Source organism: Monodon monoceros, unplaced genomic scaffold, assembly GCF_005190385.1.
Source record: "Monodon monoceros isolate NGI ecotype Baffin Bay Population unplaced genomic scaffold, NGI_Narwhal_1 Super_Scaffold_10, whole genome shotgun sequence".
In the NCBI taxonomy this organism is placed as follows: Eukaryota; Metazoa; Chordata; class Mammalia; order Artiodactyla; family Monodontidae; genus Monodon; species Monodon monoceros.
In genome coordinates this window covers 49,058,557-49,081,573 of record NW_021703766.1, presented here as the reverse complement: position 1 = coordinate 49,081,573, position 23,017 = coordinate 49,058,557, and the positions used below count along the sequence as shown (strand labels likewise).

General features: G+C 52.1%; 1 protein-coding gene across 1 annotated transcript; it reads right to left on the bottom strand.

Annotated features, from left to right (window-relative positions):
• Window positions 1–73: 73 nt before the first annotated feature.
• Window positions 74–20,274, bottom strand: BHMG1 (basic helix-loop-helix and HMG-box containing 1). The gene is given in 15 exon segments (XM_029238308.1): window positions 74–358; window positions 360–399; window positions 789–878; window positions 1,721–1,956; window positions 2,033–2,197; window positions 3,175–3,248; window positions 3,669–3,824; window positions 4,309–4,409; window positions 5,243–5,351; window positions 5,530–5,565; window positions 6,282–6,527; window positions 7,410–7,544; window positions 8,986–9,097; window positions 14,655–14,745; window positions 20,204–20,274. Coding segments are annotated over 15 exon segments (1,947 nt in total).
• Window positions 20,275–23,017: the final 2,743 nt, after the last annotated feature.

Genomic DNA, 23,017 nt, shown 5'->3' with positions numbered 1-23,017 from the left:
CTGCAGGGGCTGCGAGGCAGTGGCGGAGGGGGTGAGGCTGCCCTCACGCGCGGTATGGGGGCGGCGGGCCTTCTCAGCCAGCAGCTGGTAGAAGGGCTTGGGGGTCTCCCAGTCCTCGTCCTCGCTGCTGGAGCTGACCTTCTTCACAATCCGGTTGTGCCGGCGACTGAACCTGCGCGCTTTGGTGCTGGGAGAGAGGTGGCAGGATGGGCAGGGTTCCTCGGTTGCCTCCCGACCATCTCTGTCCCACCCCCAGTGCTCTGGCCCCAGCAGTGACCAGGGCCTGGGCTGAGGGGGCGTCCAGGGCTTTATTTGGCCCCAGCGGGGGAGCCACTGGCTCCCGTGAGGACCTGTCACCATCTGCACACGTGCACATGTGTTTCCGGGGCCAGTTACAAGCTGGGCAGGTGGAGAGGAGAGGGTTTCAGGAGGGAGGGGGCATCAAGAGGGGAAGAGAAGGAGAAGACCAAGCGACAGGGAAGTTAAGACCCAGCTTTGTGCTCTGAGAAACTCCCTGTGGCAGAGAGGGCAAAGGAAATTTAGGGCAGTGGGGTCCAAATCCAGAATTAAGCTGTTTGCCCTTCGAAGTTACAGGCAGGGGTAGAGTGCTGCTCTGCTTCTGTCACCCCAACTCTTTCATAAGAGCTCGTGACACCCAAATCTCCTGCCCGAGGAAACTCCCAACCTGTTTCCAACATCACAGAGCTCAAGGCTCTGAAAATCAGAGCAGGATGAGAAGCAGGGGCCTCGCCTCTGCCGCCCACACCTTCTGGGCAGGGGCTTCTCACCAATATGGCCTCCGCTCCTTCAGGGTCATCGTCCGCCAGAGGTGGGCCAGCTCCTTGGTGGCAGTCGTGGATGCGGTCCCAGGGCAGGCTCTGGGGCAGGAGGGAGCAGGAGGTGAGGAGAGGCCTGTAGCCTCGCCTGGCTTGGGCGAAGGCCAATGGTGTGACCACACAAGGGTCCCTGGCCCTCTCAGAGCCACAGCTTTCCAAAGCTGAGAACTCGGATCTTTCCGTGTTGCCCTGAAAGATGCCTCCTTTCGCGCCCCCTGGAGCAGAGGTGGCAAAGAAGGGGGCTGGACTAAATGGTGGTTGGAAAGGGGCCACCCCGTGTCTTGGGACCTGTATCCGCTGCTCCAATACCAGCACCACCTCTTCTCCACAGAGGCTGCAGACTGGCAAGATCGGTTCAGGGCTAGGCGCCTGATAGATCATATCAAGTCGGCCCCAAGAACTTTTGCTTGAAATCTTAGAAGCGAGGAGCTCTCCTCCCACAGGGTTGCTGGGGCGGGAGACAGGACGCGAGCCTGAAGCTCCTGCAGGAGAGCCTGCCCCAGCCCAGCCCAGCGTGATGGAGCACAAAGCCAACCCAGAGCGCGGAGTGGAGGGGGACAAGGATCCCGGGCAGCGTCCTTTGAGCCCAAGGACCAACCACGTCTGAAGGTGGCTCCTCTTTTTTCAGGTTATATAAATTTAATTAATTATATTAATTAGTTCATTATATTGATTAATTCAAGCCAGTTAGTTTCCTATTTTTCCTAAGTCTGAGCTGAGTTTCACTGCTTGCAGTGCACAGGCCCTGACCAGTGCCACGGGGCCAGGAGGAGGCCGGGAGAGCGTGGCTGAGGAATGTGTCGGCAGCAGTGGGTGGCATGCTCTGCGGGTGGATGGACAGTGAGGTAGGGCCCCAATCAGGGCTGAAGAGGACGCCCTCCCACCTGATGTACTGCTTCCGGTTCATCCTGCAGAACATGATGAAGCCGTTGACACACTTCTTCTTCATCTGGGTGGGGCAGGGGGTTTGCTTGCTCTCCTTGGGCTTCACAAGGCCCCTGACCACCCTGCCCTTCCTCCCGGCTGCGGGCAGGGCTGAGGCCCGCTGGGTGGGGGTCCACATATAGTTCTCATCCTCATCGCTGGAGGACTGCAGGCTCTCGAGGTTGGCCTGAACATCCTGGGTGGGAGACAGAGAGGTGAGGGCGGGCAGGAGACGCGGACTGACCAGGCGGATGGCTTTCTGTCTCCCTCACCTCCTGCTGACTCCACACCGAGTCTGTGTCCGTGTCCTCCGAGCTGGGGCTGCACAGCACCTTGCTGTTCTCACACAGCGACAGGTAGCAGTGGTCCAGCGAGACCAAGGACTGGCACCAGCTGTGGGAGTCGGGAAGGTCTTCGGGGGCCTCAGGGGGTGTGTCCTGGGGGGTGAAGGAGAAAGATGGGAGGAGACGGAGGGGGACAGTGCTGTCCCTTCATGGCCCCCACTCACTGCTTTCCTAGGAGGTCACACGAGCATCATCACAAACAGCTCAGGCTCAAAACAGCCTCCAGATGCCTCCTCAGAAATTCAAGCTAAGTTTCCCCAGTTCCCACAGGGGGTTGGAGAGGAGGTGGATGGGGGTCTTCTGCCTCCTATTCTGGGGCACTCTCTCTCAATCCCATCAGTTTACCACCTTGCAAAGTAGCCGTGATGCCCCGGGCAAGTCTTAACTCCTCTGAGCCTCAGTTTCATGCACAGATGGTGTCACTACACATCCTCTGCAAGGCCGAGAGGCACTTGGTGCAGTGGCTGCACTTCCAAGAGCTCCGCTAAAGGTGTCTATTTTTGTTTCTACAGCAGATTCGGCTATTCATTGAGGCAGGGGGCCACCTTCCCACACACTGGAGGGGGCCACACACTGGGGACCGGAGCTGGGGCTGCCCCCCTGGCAGTCAGACGTTGAACTGCTGGAGCAGACGGTGCTACAGAAATCAGCCCGGGGGCCTGGGAAGGAGGCTCTTTCCAACTGAGGATCCTGGGGGTCACCGGCTGTTTTCAATTTCCTCATCTGTCAAATGGGTTCACAAGAGAGCCTGACTCATAGAGCAGTCATAAAATTATGTGGGGTCTTTTCTGGGCACCTGGCAGCTTTCAGCTTTTATCCTTTGTGTCTGGTTCATTCTAAGGGCCCAGCACAGAGCAGGGCGCCTGGTGGCCAGCAGGGAGTGTTCAAAGGATGGGCGGGCAGGTGAGGGCACAGATGGTGGATGAGTCTCTGGAAGGATGAGGAGAAGCATGATGGATGGACGGGTGAGTGGGGGAGTAGCTGAAAGGTCGAGGGGACAGATGAGTGGATCAAGCAGGTGGAGAGAAGGATGGACGTGTGTGTGGACAGATGCATGGGCAGACACCTACCTTCTTCTGTAGTCCCTCAAGCGTGCAGGCAGAAGGTGAAGACGCAGGATCTAAGAATACTTCTTCAAAGAGAGCTGTCGGGGGCGGGGAGGGAGACCAGAGGGGTGGCTGGGACAGAAACACCTCTCTCAGGGCACCGTGCCTCTGTCCCGCCACCCCTGCTAGCCGGAGTGCCCTTCTCTGTCTTTGGCTTTGGGATCTTCTGCCCCAAGTCCAAATCCAGCTCACAGGCCAGCTCCCGTGGGGAACCACCAACCTGGGCAGAGTGAGTGGGTCCCTATTCCAGGCTCCTGGAGCCTTCCACGCGCCACGCTGGCCTGGGGCTGCTCCCCACCAGGCTGTGGGCTCCTTGAGGGCTGGGATGGGATTCATCCTGGGTGGGATTCATCCCTGGTTATCCAGCACTGCCAGCACAGGGCTGCACACTTGGTGGGTGTCACTGCAGGTGTTTTTTCTGAATGAACCAAGCATCAGGTCCAGCCCTGGGTGCTCACCTTGGGTCAGGTACTTGGTGCCATCCTCCAGGATCTGATCTGGCTGCAGTTTCCCCGGGGAGCTGAAGAGGGAGGGGCTGAGCCCTAGGATCTCGCTCCGGTGGCCTGTCGCATTCCACTTGTCAATCTGGGGAGGCCCCAAGGCGAGTGGGCTCCCTGAAAAGGAAATATCAGGCTCGAGGGTGTGTCAGAGGTTGCCATCTCCCCCAGCACAGCAGCTGGCTTTGAGCAGATGGTGCCAGACACTGGGGAAAGGTGACTGTCAGTTCCTTGTGGTGAGTGCTTGGAAGAGGAAATTAAGAGGCACGGTGCCTGGCATCTTGTTAGGAATGGCCAGGAAAAAAATCAATATCATCACGTGCCAGATCCAATAGACTGACTTTAGCTATCTGGAGCTCTGTGTTGAGAAAGATTCTGAGGCAGTGTCTGGGATCAACAGAAAGAGTAATGATTGATCAGCAACGTCTTCCATGGCAACTGATGGCTCAGGGACAGTGGGCAGGCTGTGTGTTGCCATCCCTGTGCTTAGTGGACATCCATCCCTTTCCCACTCTCCCCCCTTCCACAGACATCCTCAGAAGGAAGGTACCAAGAAGACCCCACTCCAGGCTACAAGGAGGACAGACAGAGCTTCAGTCACCATGGGCGCTGCCCTTTGGGGTCCAGGCAGGAAGCCAAGGGTCAGCATCTGGGGACTCCTTGTCCACCTCCTCGCTGTAATCGCACAACACCAGCTTCTGCCTGCAAGAGGAGGAATTGAAGAGGCAGACCTGGAGCCCCGGGCTGGAAACACCGTGGGCCCTGGGGCGAGCCCTTTCCCCTTTGGGTGTCTCAGTGTCACCCACTGTGGACTAAGACAGGGATCTCTCCGTGCCGGCCGCTGGGGGGTGCCCGCCCTCAAGGAGCCTCAGCGCTTGTAAGGAGAGGCCAGCTGTAATCAGAGCTGACTAAACGGGGGCAGAGCTGGATGGGGCTTTGAGGAGGACACCGACGGTGGGCAGGGCAGGAGGGAGGACCAAGCTGAGCTAAGCTTAAAGGATGGCTAGTTTTCCAGGTGGACGAAGGGATCAAGCTTCCAGGAAGAGGGAACAAAGGGTGAGAAGCCCAGAGGGGACATGGGCCTGGCTCCCGCAGGGAGTGGCGAATATTTGGTGGTGTTAAGGGTAAGGTTTGCAGTTGAGGAGCAGGAAAGGGGGCTGGCAAGGTGAGCTGGGACCAGAGAGGGTCTCAAATGCTAATTAAGGTATCTGGGCTCTACCCAACAGGAGGGAATAGCTTAAAGCCAAAAACTGACATGATCAAGGTCTTGTGTGTTAGAAAAGCCATGCAGGTGACTACTGGGGACAGGCTAGAGGGCGGGACGGGAGGCAGGGAGAGGATGCGGCCCTGGTCAACACGTAGGAAGCAAGGCTTTCCCTCGAGCTCACGATGCCTGACGCAAAGCTAGGCCCTCAGAGGTGCTCACTCCACAGATACCAGTCAAGGGTGGTGATTGACCCCATTTCTCACCAAGCCTTAGCCAATCCCACCAAACGCCTCAGCCTCTTCCACTCACATCCCTGGGCTTCCCTTACCTGGGACGGGGCTGGGTCCTGTTGAGAAAATGGATCCTCTCAACCCGTTGCTGGGCCTCGAAGGCAGGGTAAGGCCCCGCATCCTGGGCACTGTTTTTGCAACAGCAGCCTACGGGGGGGTGGGGCAAGTCAGGATGGTCACTCCTGTGTCTGGCCCAAATCCTGGGACTCACAGAGGCAGGGACGGAGAGGTGCTGGGGTACGCCACAGCCTATCCCTCCCCCCATCCCAGCCAAAACCTCAGGCTCTGGGGCCTCTGTGTGAGGCTTGGGGGCTCCCTGAATCACCTGCAGGTTTCTGGAATCCCACGTCCCTGTCAGAAGCTGTAAGGAAGATAAAGTCCTTAAGCAGAATGATGATGATGAAGACGACGAGAGCAAACAAGTATATAGTGCTTACCAAGGCAGCACGGTTTTAATCTTAAGTTTTACATACTACTCGGTAGCCCTTTACCAAAGGGTACGGTTTTTATAATACCCATTTACAGTTAAGTAAACTGAGGCATTGAGATATCAAGTAACTGGCCCAAGGTCACAAGATTAGCTCAAGATCTGGGACACCCTCCTTCCCCAGGTGGGTCAGGCGCCTCCTTGGGGCTCCCACAGCCTCCTGGGCGACCCCAGGAAGTGAGAGCGTGGGATTTCTTCACTGGACTGTCACCGGCACTGCTCACGTGGCCTGGCCCAGAGGAGATGCTCTGGGAGGAAAGGCTGAAGGGACAGAGGAATAGGATGACCTGAGGCCTCGCCTTCCAGTCGCGCCCGTATCTCCTGGGGGTGTCACACCTTTGCAAGCTGGCAAAGGGATGGGGATTCACAAGAGCGTCTGTCTGGCTGCTTCAAGTGAAGGAAGGCTCACGAGGCGGCCCTGCTCTTGCCTCCAGTTCTGTGACCCTGTCCCCTGCTTACACCCCCAACAGAGCCTGAAGGGATTCCATTGTAGAATCCCTGGCGACTAGGACTGTGCCTGGGACATCGAGGGTGCCCGACAAGTGGTATATAAACGAGTGGTTAAGTTAGTGGAGAGGAAAGACACCAACTTGAGATGTCACAGTGGACGCTGTTCTCAGCCATATGCAGCAGTGTCAGCCAGGATCTTCCTCCCTTTCTGTCACCTTGAGACAGGGATGACACAGCCTTGGGGTGACTGCAGGAGTCGAGGCATCTTGGAGGGGTGATGGTCGCCACCATGTTTCCTCCTCTCTGGTCTGGGGATGGGGTCACCTGCTTCTCAGGCTGGTCCAGGGCCAGACAGCGACGAGGGTTCTGGGCCCGGGTCTGGCGTTCTGGGAGAGCAGAGAGATGGCGTCAGACAGGGCTGGGGGCCTGACTGTCACCGGAGGGTGGCTGAGGTGGGGGTCTTTGCTCTGGGCCCAATAACCTGCTTCAAAGCTTTGTCTGGCCTGGTCACTCAGTCCTTCCCGGAGAGGCCCAGATCCTCAGTTAAAGACCACCTAGTCGGACACCCCCTTGCCCTGCCCACACGTTAGAATCACCTTGCGAGCTCTGAAAATACTGATGCCCAGGTTCCACCCAGATCACTGAAGCCCGACTTTCTGGGTGTGAGGCACAGGTAATGGGCATTTTTAAAAGCACCCCAGTGATTCAGATGTGCAGCCAGAGCTGGAAATCATTGATTAGGTCCAACTCCCTTTTTAAGGACATGGAAACGGAGGCTCGAAAAGGGGAAGGGACAGGTAGTGTTAGTAGCAAGGCTGAGGTGGGACCTGGGACACTTGCCTCCCGCACTGGGGTCCTTCTGTCACCCCACACTCCCTGCTGCCCTGGCCTGGGGATGGATGACTGGGCAGAGGGATGATAAATGCTGACAGCAGCTTCCATTCCTGGGCACTGGCCATGTGCCCCATCACTTAAGCACTGCTTGAGCGGCATGCGCCTGGCTCCTAATCTGAGGACCACCCTGTGGCAGGCCCTCCAATTTCCAGACCAGGAAGCTGAGGCTCACAGGAGAAGAGTGACCCACCCCCAGGCCTCAGAGCTAGGAAGAGGAGGCACCACAGCTGAACCCAGGCACATCTGAATCCAGAGCCTTGTCAAGGGCTCAGGTTTGCCGACTGGGCCTCCCGGGAGTGGGGACGGTCCTGGAGAAGGAGCCCCGCTCCCATCTGACCCCTGCACCCTCTTCTGTCCCCACTGACGGCTTGTACCTGATGCTTGGGCCGGCTTCTTCTTCCGAGGCTTCTGGCAGCCTCCCCAAAGATGGGACTCATGAGAGTGTGGGGTGCTGGATGGGGTGGAGTGTCTCCACTTTGCTGGGCCTGCGGCCGGCTTCCAACCCAGCCCTGCGCAGGACGGAGAATGAGGCAGGTCAGATGCCCTCACCCTTATCCATCGTGAATGCTGCCTCTGGACAGCACTTCATGATGGACAGGGAGCAGGGAGGCTGCCACGGTCCCCAGACTGGCTTTACAAATGGGGAAACTGAGGTCCCGGGAGGAGATGGGACCTGGCTGAGGTTGTGTAGCCAGGTGGCAGAAGTACAGGCGAGAACTCAGTTGTCCTCAGGGCCATTCCGGGCCTCGGATGAGAGGAAAGACAGACCCAGCACTTCCCAGATGCTTCCCCGTCTTCTGCCTCCCAAATCAGTTCTTCCTCCAGCCTCCTCAAGATGGTAGGGGCTCCAGCACCCACCCTGGGTGGCCCGGGGCCTCTCAACTCTTCCTCATTAACGTCTCCCAAGGACTTCCCTGGCGGTCCAGTGGTTAAGACTCTGCACTCCCAAGGCTGGAGGTATGGGTTCGACCCCTGGTTGGGGAACTAAGATCCCGCGTGCTGTGCGGCATGGCCAAAAAAAAATACTCCCAAATTTACCTACTTCTGTCTACACCCTCAGCTACGGTGCTACATTGGCCTCATCATCTCCCATCCAGATCACCCCTAAAAGTATCTTCACTCATCTCCCCCACTCCAGCTTCTTACTTAATAGCAAGTCCCCACGCTAGATGTCAGGCACCTCTTCCTCAAAGAAACTCTGATCATGGCTTTCCTCTGGTTTAAAGGCCTTCAGTCATTCTCATCTTCTTCATCTCCCTCCTCCGCCAGGCGCTTGAGGCCCTTCAGAATCTCGTCCCTGCCTCATCTTCTACCCCTCTTGCCCGTGTATTCCTCCCACCAGTAACCACAGCAGCCGGCACACATGGCATGGGATGACTGGCTTGTTCCAGGCGCCGTGTTACAGCACTCTTTACATGTATTAACTCATTCAATCCTCACAACAAACACAGAAAGGGGGTATGGGTCCATTTTGCAGATGAGGAAACTGAGGCACAGAGCAGTGTAGGTCACCCACAGGTTTCTGGAATCCCACGTCCCTATCAGAAGCTGATAGGACTGTGCCTGAGTTGGGACCTGGCTCAGGAGTCTGCGCACATCATCTGGGTGCTACACGACCCCTCCAGTCATACCCAACTGCTTGCCTGTCCCCGGACGTCCCACAGGTGTCTTCTCGTGCCTTCAGACTCTTGTTCACCTTGTTTCTTCTGCCTGGCATGGTTCCCCCTTCCCTGTCCTCGAAGGCCCAGCTCCGAGGCCCCTCCCACCACAGTCTTCCCAACACCCTCCTCTGGGGTCACAGCACTTTGGACATCCCTCTGACTTGTCCCGTGAGACAGGCTGTGAGATCCAGGAAGGACTGGACCAGTCTAAGTCACTCAGCGTCCCTGACAGCCAGGACAATGCTTGGCACGTAGCAGGCGCTGGGAAACGTCGGCTGAACTTACTTACCCCCCAGTCCTCCGTTCCCATCGGTGGTGTGGAATTCGAGCAAGGCCTTGGCCGCATCGATTTTTCTCTGGAGGTAGTGAATGTAGTACAGGACGTGCAGCAGAATCTCCTTCTGCCCCCAAAAGAAAGACAGGGTTGAGCGGGGGCCTGAGATGATGTGAGGCTGCTGGGGACCGGGGACCCTGCCCCAACAATCCCCCCATTGGCAGAGAGGTTCCTATTCTGCTCTTTAGTCCTCACTGTGGCCCAGTAAGCCGGCGGTTACAGCTAAGGAAACGGAGGCCCAGAGCGTTAAAGGGACTTGCTGGGTTACAGAGAGGAAGTGGCAGAGCTGGGATCTGAACCCAGGCCTGCTTGCCTCCTGGTCCAGTTTTGGGGACACATACTGCTCAGCTTCCCACCACTGGCCCTCGGCACACGCAAAGCCCTCCTCTTCTCCCCAGACTCCCTCCCTGGCTTCTCCTCCTTTGAGCCTCAGCACAGTGTTCTCCCCTTCTGGAAGCTTTCCTGCCCTCCTGACCCCTCACCCAGGCTGGGTCAGATGTCCCTCCTCTGCATTCTTGTAAAACCCTGGGCCTGTTTCCACCAAGGCGCTTGCCACAGTGTTTTATAATTATCTGTTTATGTATCATTCTCTCCCATTGACCTTGAACTAGCTGAGGGTAGAGACTGTAGATAATTGATTTCTGGATCCCAAGCACACAGAATCGAGAGGTGACTTAGTCAGTTATCACTGAAGGAATGCCTCTTCCCCACAGCATCAGCGGGCATCCCCCAACCAGCCACCAAATACTGGCTGGGCCGGTATTGGAGACACTAAGCTAAAAAAGATACTACCCACTAAGAGCCATGTGGAAGGGTGAACTAGACACACTTTTGTTTGCCTTCATGGAACTTACAATCCAGGGAGGGCAGCGGACCTTAATAAACTCATAATTCATAAAAAATTATCAAGTGTGTGATAAGCATTATGAATAAAAGAGCATAACAGGTGACTCTGAAATTAGACTTGGGTGTCCAGAAAGGCCTCTCTGAAGTGGCAGCATTTAAACTGAAGACTGAAAGGAGTTAGCCTGGTGAAGGAAGAACACTCATAAATATTTTTTGGATTGAACTGGATCCCCAGAATAACAACAAAACCGTTAGCAGGAATCTTCCAACCCCAAATCAGGAAACATGGTCTGGGGGGGTGGGGGATACATTGGGAGACTGGGACTGACATATACACACTACTATATATAAAGTAGATAACTAATAAGGACCAACTGTATAGCACAGGGGACTCTACTCAATACTCTGTAATGGCCTTTATGGGAAAAGAATCTAAAAAAGAGTGGATATATGTATATGTATAACTGATTCACTTTGCTGTACAGCAGAAACTAACGCAACATTGTAAATCAACTATACTCCAATAAAAATTAATTTTAAAAAAGGATGGTCTCATGAGGTGACTTATGTGAAATCGTTCCATAAAATATAATACAGTCACTGAACTTATTTAACCTGATCCAGGGAAGGAAGCTATAATCTAACTAAGGAATAACGTGACACAGCCAAGAGATTATTGGTTTGGGGCCTGGCTCCAACCTGCCACTTACTGGCTGTGCACTGGGAGCGGGTCATTTTACTTCTCTGGGCCTCGGTTTTCTCATCTGTGCAATGGTAACGAGGATATTCATTCAGCCTCAGAGGATTATCATTAGGACGAAATAAATTGGTGTGTGTGAAATCGCCCAGCACAGAGCCTGATAAATCAGTTAGTTGTCCAATAAATGCTTAGTTGATATCTGGATGAGAACGAACACCTTCATCGGCTTCTCAAGGGATTAAATAGAAACCTTTGGGGGCTTCCCTGGTGGCACAGTGGTTGAGAATCCGCCTGCCAATGCAGGGGACACGGGTTTGAGCCCTGGTCCGGGAAGATCCCACGTGCCACGGAGCAGCTAAGCCCATGTGTCACAACTACTGAGCCTGTGCTCTAGCGCCTGCGACCCACAACTACAGAGCCCGTGACCCACACTACTGAGCCCGCGTGCCGCAACTACTGAAGCCCACGTGCCTAGAGCCCGTGCTCCACAATGAGAGAAGCCACCACAATGAGAAGCCCGCTCACCGCAACAAAGAGTAGCCCTGCTCTCTCCAAGTAGAGAAAGCCTGTGCACAGCAACGAAGACCCAATGCAGCCAAGAATAAATAAATAAAATAAATTTACTAAAAAAAAAAAAGACCTTTTCTATCTTTGTATAAATAGACCATGAGTTTTTCAAGAGCAAATCCTGTCTTTTTAGCTTAGTATCTCCAACACCAGGCTTGGCACATGGTGGGCATTCACTAAGCTAATTCTCTGTAAACTGTAAAGCAATATAAAGTGTCACTTATTATTACTAGCACAAAGATTTTATGCAGAAGGCAACTGGGCATCAACTCAGATTTCAGGACAGAAAGAAAGCTTGGTAATTGAAACTTTGGGAAGGTTAGCTCAGGGGCTACACCAGAGGTTCAAATCCCAGAAACTTCCTGAAGGTAAGATCGATGCAAACTATAACTGTCTCAACAGAGGGAAATTCATTCATTCATTCATTCAGCAAACATCTATCGAGCATCGAGTGACAGAGTGGTGGAGGGTGTGGGCCTTTGGAATGAGACACATCTGACTCACTCTGCCATTAGCCAGCCGTGCCTCTCTGGACAATATGACCCCTCTGTGCTCCTGTTTCCTCGAACCAAAAAATGAGCATACTCATACTCATCTCACAAGCCTTGGGGGGAGGATTAAATGAGAAAATGTAGGGATTTCCCTGGCAGTCTGGGGGTTAAGACTCCAGCGCTTCCACTGCAGGGGGCGCGGGTTCCATCTCTGGTTGGGGAACTGAGATCCTGCATGCCTCATGCCATGGCCAATAAATAAATAAAGTAGCCATCTCAAAAAAAAAAAAAAGAGAGACAAAATGTATATAAGAAGCTTGGCATCCACTGTCTGACACCTAGAACTCTCAGTCAATGGGGAGCAACTGTTATTGTTATCTGCTCTGTGTTAGGCCCTGGGGTGCTGGGGATAGAGATTCATCCATTATGGTTTTTACCTTTGCAGAACCCTTCATCTAAAGGGAATCAGAGAGGGACTTCCCTGGTGGCGCAGTGGTTAAGAATCCACCTGTCAATGGAGGGGACACGGGTTCGAGCCCTGGCCCAGGAAGACCCCACATGCCGCGGAGCAACTAAGCCCGCGAGCCACAACTACTGAGCCCGCACGCCACAACTACTGAAGCTCACGTGCCTAAAGCCCATGCTCCGCAACAAGAGAAGCCACTGCAATGAGAAGTCCGTGCACCGCAACGAAGAGTAGCCCCCGTTCGCTGCAACTAGAGAAAGCCCACGCGCAGCAACAAAGACCCAATGCAGCCAAAAATAAAATTAGAAAAAATAAAATAAGATAAAGGGAATCAGAGAAATGGAAACAATCACAGTAATGAGCAGAGGGCTGTGATGGTCAGAGGGATGGGAAGCCACGGACCACATGGGGCAGGGGCACTTAATCAGCCAGGATGGTGAGGAAGGATACCACGGACCTAAGCTGAAGCCTAAACCTCAAACACGGGCAAAACAACGCATAATAGCTCCCACAGTTTATTCAGCAGTGGACTGAGCACGTCACACAGCCCTTGGACGAGGTGTGATGATGCATGTCAGGCAGCCTGGTCTGGTGGGAGGCTGGGGACTGAGTGGGACACTGGTTGTACATGGAGCAGGGGGCCCAGGAATGAATTTAAGGGAGGATGAAGATGGGGAAGAAGTGGGATTATTAAGACAGCAGAGAATCAATGGTAAAGAAAGTGGGCTGAGGCCTGGGGAGGATTCCACGAAGAGATGTGGTCATCTAGTCAGTGATGAAATGCTGCCTGTGCCCTGACTCAACTGTCATTCCTCCAGGGCAGGGGCTGTGTCCCAGTCATCTCTGCCTTGCCCGACAAGAACTTATAGTGCCTACGCACACCAGATACTCAAATGTTGGAGGACAGAGGGCAAAATCCCTCAGATATTTTTTGAGCACTGTGGTGCTCTGCATAATGCCTCCCCCAAAGGCGTCCACGTCCTAGTCCCCGGGACCTGTGAATATGTTGCCATGTATGACAAAGGGGACTTTGCAGATGTGATGAAGTTAAGGATCTTGAGATGGGGAGATTATTCTGGATTGTCTGAGTGGGCCCAGTGTAATCACAAGCGTCCTTATGAGCAGGAGGTTGGAGGGTCAAAGGCAGAGAAGGCGAAATGACAACAAAAGCAGAGGTAGAGGAGAGACTAGAAGATGCTACGCTGCTGGCTTGGAAGGGGCTGTGAGCCAAGGACCATAGGCGGCCTCTAGAAGTTGGCAAAGGGAGAGGAAATGGATGCTCCCCTGGACCCTCCTGCTGACACCGTGACTTTAGTCCAGTGGGACTGATTTTGGATTTCTGACCTCCAGCACTCTGAGAGAACAAAGTTGTGTTGTTTTAAGCCACTAAGTTTGTGGTAATCTATTAGAGCAGCCACAGGAAACTGATACAAGCACCTACAATTAAGAGGGATTTAGGAGAGACAAGCAGCATGATCTGGTGATGGATGGGCTGTGGCTGGCAGGGAGAAGGATAGGGTTAGGGTCGGGCAAATCTCTCCCAAACACCCGCTGCCCTGAACCTCTCTGAAGGCAAGTATAACATTCTAGGTCAGATCAGTTATTGTGCGTTCAAATCTTCCTCTTTTTTTTCTTTCTGGCCATGCCACACAGCTTGCAGGGTCCCAGTTCCCTGAACCAGGGATCGAACCCGGACCCCAGCAGTGGAAGCACCAAGTCCTAACCACTGGACCACCTGGGAAGTCCCTAAATCTTTATCTTCTTGACCAGATTCTAAGTTCTCAGAGGAGGAGGGCTGGGTTTCAAATTTCTTTGCTTCCCCTTGTTGCCGGTTGAACAGCTTCTGACATCTGACAATCTTTCCATAAATGGCTGATGAATGAATGAATGAGGGACTGAATGAGAGAAACTATAGCAAGAAAACATCACACCAAACCTTCCAGATCTCTGAGTCTCATATTAAGTTGTTCATCCTGGGAGCAAGTGTTAGCTCAGCACTATAAACATTTATTGAGTGGCCACTGGGGAGGCACCGAGAAGCTTTATCCCTACCTCATGGAGACGATCCCCACAAAGTCACAAAAGAAGGCACCCGGAAAGGGAACCGACATTTGTTCAGGCCCTGTCATGGCTATCATTTCACTTTGGTCTCACAATATCGCTGAGTAGGAGGAGTTATTTTTTTCTTGTTTTATAGCTGGGAAAGCTGAGGCTTGAGAGGCTGATAACCTGAGCGAGCTGCCCAGAGTTCTGCAGGTGTGGGGCTGGAGGGCTCAAATGCAGGCTGTGTGACCCCCAGAGGGATGACCTTGACCCAGCACCTTGCCTATTTTTCCCCTCCCAATTCCCCCTGCCTCCTTTGCAGGAAAGAATCCCCCAGGCTTCTAGTCATGGGATCACAGACTCCCAGAAATTCCCAGTCAGGACCATTGCCATGTCAGTGCTGTCACTGGGTGGGTCTGTCTAGGTTTCCTAGGACAAGGGAGGTCAACCCGATTGCTGATATGTTCAGATCTGCCTCCCAAATCCACCTCATCTCCTTCAGCCCCCTTACCTTGGTGAGCTTCTTGGTACTGGTCCTCAGGGCCACAGGTAGCAGCAACGCCAGCTCTTGCAGTTTGTTGGTGTGGTTTTTACTCGCCCTCCTGTTTTGGGGCAAGAGCTGGTTTGGGTTAGGACATCCGAAATGGAATTTGGCATCTGACCCCCCAGACCGCTTGTCTCAGGGTTCCCCAGCTCAGAGAAGCTCCCTGCCCCAGGCACCCAAGACAGAAGCCTGGGCATTGTCTGCACTGCTCACTCTCCCCCATACCCTGGTCCAATCAGTCACCAAATCTTGCCCATTCCTCCTCCAATCCCTTCTCTCCGTCCCCTCGCTCCTGCCCTAGTCCATGTGCTGACATAGTTCTCCCAGCCTTCCATCTGGCTTCCTCCAAGCCACACTCTCTACAAGAGTCACGGTGATCTTTCTGAAACACAAACCTGCCTATGGTTTTCTCATCTGTGCAAAAGGAATGAGGATATTCTTTCAGAGGCAGAGGGCTACCAATAGGACTGAATACATTAGTTACTTAATAAGCACTTCAAACCTCTCAATGCCATCCCATTATGAAGGATCAAGTTTAAACCCTTACTTAACATGGCTTATAATGCCCCCCATGGCCTGGCCCGCCTGACCCTTCTGGTCTCATCTCTTACTTCCTTTCGTTCTCTCCCATCAATGGACCCCAACTCCACAGGACAGGTGAGGTATCTCTGCTCAGGTCCCCCTGCCCCTGTGCTCATGCATTTCTCTGGTCCCTGCAGTTGGGTGAGAGCTGAGTAGGGGGCACCGCTGTATCTCCAGCACCTAGAACAGGGTCTGGCACACTGCGGGAAGTCATCGCCTATTTGCTAAATGATTGAATAAATAAGGGCATGAAAGAAGTTGACTCCTGAGCAGATGCAGAACTTCCAGGAATCCATAATTCATAATATATCCATGTACGCACACCTGTACCCCTCTCTCCTGATGGATGGAGACACAAAGACGTTGGAGTCTCTCTCCCAAATTACCGCTGCCACTACTCCTGCTACTTCTTTGGGAAGGCCCAAACACCTCGTCTCCACCAATCCTTATCTCACCTTCCTTCAGGGCCTGATTCAATTGCCACCCGAGGAAGCCTCCCCCGACCTCCCCTGTTTTTCTCCCCGACTCTGAATGTCCACAACACTTTGTGTCACCTGCAGCACTGCCCAGCCCAAAACACTTCCTTGATTACAGATGTATCTTTGGTTCCTACTCAGACCCAAGAACTGACACGCCCCTCTTTGCCAGGCCCTGTGCTGGACACTGTGGAAAGGGAGAGGAATCACTGTCCTGCCCTTGAGGACATGGGGGAGCAGTGTGGGAGACACTTATCTCCCTAACCCAACTCTGAAGTCCTGAAAGAATCGTTCTCGCTCATTCATTCAGCAATTACTTAGTAAGCCCCTACTATGTGCCAGGAAGTGTGATCGGTGACAGGGACAAAAGACTATAAAACCACTACAGCCCCTTCTAGAGCCTACAATGCAGTCGGGGATAAAGTCATTCATCAAATTGTCACACAAATAAACATAAAATGGCAACTAGGACCAGAACCAGCTGTATAATTTGCTGGGGGTGGGGGGCATTGCAAATGAAACTGTGGGTCCCCTTGTTCAGAAATTAAGAATTCTGGGAATTCCCTGGTGGTCCAGTGGTTAGGACGCCGCACTTTCACTGCTGAGGACCCGGCTTCAATCCCTGGTCCAGGAACTAAAATCCCGCAAGCCGCACGGCCTGGCCAAAAAAAAAAAGTGAAGAATTTCAGGATGGTGAGAGCAGAGCATTAAACCAAGCATTGGGCTCTTCTAAGCTCAGGGCTCTGTGACTGCATGAATCACATGTCCCTCCTGGGGACAAAGGAGAGGTGCTGCTCGGTGTTATGGAAACTTGTGATAGGTGGTTTTGATCTAACCTATGAGGTTTTTCCAGAGGAAGGAAACCTGGCCAGAAGCTGCTCTGAAGGATGAGTGGAGCTGCATCAGTGGAGGGGGAGAAGGAATGTTTCAGATAGAGGGAGCATGGAGAAGTCAGAGGAAATAAAGCTGAAGTGTCTGGAGCACAGAAAGCAAGGAGTCCTGTGGGGTGAGATGAGGCTGGAGGACGAGGTAGGGGCCAGATGACGCAGGGTCTTATGGGTCTTACAGGCTCACAGTATGAAGTTTTGCCTTTATCTGAAGCCCAACGGGAAGCATTAACGTGTTTTCTGCAGGGGATGGCATTTCTAGTGCACCCTCCCAGAACCACCACGAGTACAGGAGACTATACGTATTAGTCAGCTGAATGAAGGAATGAAAGAAAAACAAAACCACCAATTGGTCTCTAGTTCTTTCCTGATAGAAACCATAATTTCGAGGGGCAAGGATGGGTGCTGGGTTTCTATCCGTGGAGAAACACTGGGTAGGCTTGCCTGGCCCTGATATTTATTTTCTGCATGCAACTTTCCTGCTGTTCTAGAGGACTCCCTAGAAACTCCAAAGAGAAACAGCACAGAAAGCCAGGAAGAAAAAGTATCCAGGTCTATTTAAGTTCAAGGTGCTATTTGATCATGTCTGAGAAAAAGGGTTTCATATCAACTAGTCCCTGGGTGTTTCCTCTGGGTTTTGCAAAGCACTGAGAGAGCCTTCTGCACAAACACAGGAGTTCCAGGAAAAAAAAAAAAAATTGGAGGGAGAAAAAGGGTGACTAGGAAATGCAAAATCTTGGCCGCTCTTGGGCAGCGGTCCTGAAGAGGTGTGACCTGGGGCTCTGCTTACAGGGGCCTCAGGGAACTGGGCACTCGCTCTCAAGGCTGCTCCTTTCCTGGCTGGATGGTTTTGGTTTCAGCCAAGTTCTTTCCCCAGAGTCTGTTTAATTTTCACCCACTAATCCCAGCTCTGCCCCCTCTGATTCTGTGGGGAACAGGCCAGCTCCGGCCACATGGGTCTTTTTCTGCTTCTTTCAACTGCCAAGTTTATTTCTGCCTTAGGGCCTTTACCGTTGCCTCCACCTGGAATGTTCTTTTGCCCCGATTTTTACACGGCTGATTTCTTGCCATTCCGCGCTTAGCTTAAATGTAATCTCCCTAGAGGCCTTTCCTGACTACCTGATCTAAATAAGCACATTCTTGGTCACATCCCCATATCCTTTATCAGCATCTGAAATCTTTCTTTCTTTCTTCCTTCCCTTCCTTCTTTCCTCCTTCCTTCCTTCCTCTCTCCCTCCCTTCCTTCCTTCCTCTCCTTCTCTCTCTCTCTTTCTTTCTTATAAATATAAACATAAGGAGAGGGATTTTTTTCTCTCTCTTTTTTTTTTTTTTTTTTTTGCAGTACGCAGGCCTCCCACCGCCGTGGCCTCTCCTGCCGCGGAGCACAGGCTCCGGATGCTCAGGCCCAGCGGCCATGGATCACGGGCCCAGCCGCTCCACGGCACGTGGCATCCTCCCGGACCGGGGCAAAAACCCGCGTCCCCCGCATCGGCAGACGGACTCCCAACCACTGAGCCACCAGGGAAGCCCTGTCTCTTTTATTTATTGCTATATCCCAGACTGACTTATCCATCAGGTAGTGTAAGCACAGTGCCTAGGGCTGGTGCTACTTTTAGGGGCTTATGAGAATGTTTTAATTTCTTTTAAAACCAGAAGAGAAATAAATGAATATAATTCAACTTGGATTATATTCATATTTATACCAGTGCTGTCATAAACTATAATTTTTAATGTTTTTAAAAATATTTTATTTATTTATTTGGTTGCTCTGGGTCTTTTGTGGCACGTGGTCTCCTTAGTTGCGGCTTGCCAGCTCCTTAGTTGTGGCATGCAAACTCTTAGTTGCGGCCTGTGGGATCTAGTTCCCTGACCAGGGATTGAACCCAGGTCCACTGCATTGGGAACACAGAGTCTTAACCACTGTGCCACCAGGGAAGTCCCTTAATGTGTTTTTAATGCAGGAGCTGGAAGAAGCCTTAATCAAGAGCCAGTCCAAATGTGTCACATTAGCTATGGGAAAACCAAGGCCCAAACCCTAATTTGCTTTAACATGTGCAGGAACTTAAGAGTAAGAGCTGTCCCAAAGTGGGACAAAGCAGGGGGCAGTCCCAAGAAGCAGCATAATAATTAGTTACAAGGTTCAGCTTTTGAAGCAAACAGATCTGGTTGAAATCCCAGCTCTGCCACTTGCTGTGTGACTTTGGGCAAGTGCTTTCATCTCTCTGAGCCTGTTTATAATTCATTTACAAAATGGAGGTGGCTGGAAAGTGTGATCTTGTCCAGAAGGTGTTTAACACATAGGGAGCGCTCACGAAATGTTAGTTCAAGACAGAAGGTAGACAGTCATTTGTTGGAACGATTTAGGGATAAGGGATGCTGGAGAATGGGGTGGGGGTATTGTACTGGGTGACTACTGTTGATAAAACTGTTGTTTTTGGTTGACCGACATCCAATTCCTCCCTTTTCTGGTAATAGTTTCCTTTGGTGAATGATCCCTCCCCACTCTCAGTCCATATGGTTCAGAGAAGCTGACCCCAACCTCCCCTTCCACTAGGGAGCACTGAAGCAAGGTCTAGCCAAGAAGTCAAGTGATTGATTCAGGACTGCGGTTGTAACCTAGGCTTGACCAATCAGAGTCAACGGATCCTGGAAAGAGACTCTCTGCTAGGCTTGTCAAGTTGGCAGGATATGGACCTGGAGTGGCTGGGAGCCATCTTGCCCTCCCAAATGGAGAGCCAACACAGACAAGAGCAGAGCAAAGAGAGGCAGATTCCTGGCCGTATCATTTAACTCCTCAACTAGAACCAGCCAAGCCTGATGCCCCGGAACTTTTTGTTTAAAGGAACCAATAAATCCCCTTTTACGCATAAGCCAGTTTTAGCTAGGTTTCTGTTAATTGCAACTAAGAGTCTTTATTAATACAAAGACCCCACATCTAGAAAGGGGGGAAAGAGAATGCATTGTTGGTGACCTCTGGAATTCCAGGAGGAAAAGGCAAGCGAGAGAGGCATTCTTCATTTTCTTCATTTGCCCCTTCTGAGCACAGTACCTAAGTAGAGAACCTGAACAAAGCAGACACTTATTTTTGGAGTTAATAAATGAAGACATAGGTGGGCGGGAAGTCACTGGGGAAGACAGTGGGGAATAAGATGAACTCTGGCTCTCTTCTTTATCCAGACTTTGGAGGAAGGGAGAAATCTGATCCAACCCTCAATCTGCTAGGAAAATCCCCTCTGTACGATTCCTGACACTTGGTAGGTGCTTGATGGCAAAATGAATATGTGAATTAAAGAAAGGAAGGAAGGGCATTTAAGAATATCAGGATGTCAAAACCTGCAAGGGCTTAGAGATGATCTTTGCCAACTACCTCAGAGTTCTCTCATCTTGAAATGGCGGTAATATTCGCACCTACTTCCTCGTGGAGTTGTTGTAAGGATTAAAGGATTTTATACAAACAAAAGGCTTAGCAAAAAGTCTGGCAAACTAGTAAATGCTCAGTAAACACTACTGTTACTATTATTCAACCAGAGTGGCTGGGGCTGTAAGGGAGGTGGGCCGGGGGAACACTTACCTGTCCCTGGGACCCAGGAAGTTGGTCCTGGGCTGTTCAGGGAAACACAAGTGCTTGCTGGAATCCCACATCTGCAAAGAGGGGAAAAGAAAGAATTATTAGTGACCTCTGGGATTCCAGGAGGAATGCACAGCTTGACAGGCAGCCTCATTTCCCCCACCATACTCCTTTGAGCACTCAGAGATCCCAAAATAAGTCCCCAGTCCCCATAAACACAGGTCAAGAGACCAAATTAAAATGCCCAAACTCTAAACTGAAGTCCATGAATCTCAAATTGCAAATTGGGGCCCATAAATCATGATCCAGACCTAAAACTAAAAGGAGCAGATTCCCAAACTTTGACTTCAGAACTTCAGTCTTAACAGTGAAATGTCAGACCCTGCAATGGGAACCACATCTGAAAACTGTGGCTTGAGATCTCTAAACTGTGATATTAAGATACTAAAACTATGTCTTTAAACTCCCAAAGTGAGGACCTAGAACATAAAAATGAGGCCATCCCAAACCTAAACGCCCTGAACTCTAATACTGAGATGCTCTAGACCCCCAAACTGTTAATTTCTGATCTCCAAATATGAACCCAATCCTAGTATTAAGAACACAGACCAGGGCTTCCCTGGTGGCTCAGTGGTTAAGAATCCGCCTGCCAGTGCAGGGGACACGGGTTCAAGCCCTGGTCTGGGAAGATCCCACATGCCCTGGAGCAACTAAGCCCGTGTGCCACGACTACTGAAGCCCGCACGCCTAGAGACCAAGCTCCGCAACAAGAGAAGCCAGTACAATGAGAAGCCCGCGCACCGCGACGAAGAGTAGCCCCCGCTCGCCGCAACTAGAGAAAGCCCACGTGCAGCAACGAAGACCCAACGCAGCCAAAAATAAAAATAAATTAATTAATTAAAAAAAGAAAAAAACACAGACCACAAACTTTAATATTGAGAACCCAAACCCTAAAGTAAAAAATCCAATCTCCCCAAAGCAAACCTCAGTCCCCCAAATTGACCTCAGATCCTAAAACAAAGACCTCTAGATCCCCAAACTGTCACTTCAGACCCTCAAATTGTGACCCCCAACCCTAAACTGAGATCTCACCCATGAGTTCCACTCTGAAACCCAAACTCTAAAACTGAAGCCTCATACTCAATGTGGGGGACTGCAGGCCCTAACAATTCTCAAAGTTCCAAACTGTGATTCCAGACCCTAAATCTCATACCTCATACTCTACATTGAGATTCTAGACCCTAAATCTACACTGAAGCTTCAATCCTCCCAAATTAGACCCCGGACCCCCAAAATGCTATTCTAGACTTCCAGATCCCCAGACTAGGATCTCTGATTCCAACAGGAAAGCTTCCAGCCACAAAACCCAAGACCTTCAGATTTCCAAAACAAGTTCTCTCCAGACACAAATCCCGAGACCCCAGATCCTAACTTGTGACCCCCAAATCCCCAACACTATTCAGAGACTTCGTATCTCAAACTTGAGCGTGGATCCCCAAACCTAGGCCCAGCCTCAAACCCAAACTCCGGCACTGCTGCTTGGGTCCTGCCTCCCCCAGGGCCCGGGCACCCAAGGCACAACCGCCCTCCCGTCTGTCTGAAAGTCCCAGAGGGAGGCCAAGACCACGAAGTGGACCCCAGGCTCCCCTCTGGCCGGCTAGTCACCCGACCCGTTCCCCTTGGCCTCCAGCACCCGCCTCAGGACGTGCACAATGGCGTGAGCAGCCCCCTTCTGGTTTTGCGCCAGCCCCACACTTGGGAGCCCGATCAGACAGCGTCTCGTGCTGGTCCCGGTAGGCTAGCTGCGTGCGCGAACCTCAGGCCGGCCTCAGCCACCACGTTCCAAGCGTGAGGTGGACGCGAATCCCCTTTGGCGCGAGGCTCCTGCGCGAGGCCTGAGGAGGAGAGCAAGAGCGAACTCCTGAGGCCAGGCCACGCCCTCAGCAGTTCCCGCCAAGATGTGCTGGGTGCGAGGCTGGCAGGGTTCGAGTGGCCGTGCGCACGCGCGACTGGGGAAGGCCCTGTCTTCCACCACAGAGCTAGCCTGGCCTCGCGCCTCCTGACACAGTCTTTGCCGGTGCGCGCCAAAGTGCCGACCAATCAGCGCTCGCTCAGCTGCCCGCCTTTTCGGCAGGTGCCGCCCCTCAGGCCACGCCCCCAGACCTCTTCTGAGGTCCCGAGCCAGTGGAGCCTAATGAGGAGGCGGGGTCTCCCTAACTGCCAATTCTCCGGAAGCAAGGGAGATGTGACCAGTCTCCCTTCCCAACCTCTGGTGTCCCGTTGCCAACTTTTCTCTTTAGCGCATGTCTAATGAGGGCCTATGCCAAGCGCTATGCTACAAGTTGGGAATTTAGCCAAAGTCTTCCCAGTGCAGTTGGGAAGGCTCACAGACCGTGAGAATCTAGTGAGGCACAGGCTGCATTAAAGAGAGAGAAATTGAGAAAAGATTCAGAGGAGGGCCATTGGAATCGAGCCTTAATAGCGGTTCCCCTCATGAAGTTGTTATGTTCCTTAATATAGCAAACTTTCCATTTTAGAAAGTTCACTCTCATGGCCCGTGAGGAGGATGGACAGGAAAATATAGCTTAAGGGGAGACGATCTAGCAACCTAGTGGAGAGCAGAGGCCCTGGGGTCCAACACATTTCAGTTCAAATCACTTTATTGCTGTGTTGCCCTGGAGAAGAATCTCAATCTCTTTCTGCCTTAGTTTTTATAAATTTGGGATAATTCTTGGGTTCTGTGCATAGTGTCTGGCATATAATTTAACATACAATAGATATTTACTCAACATTTATTTACACTCTTCTGTGTGCTTG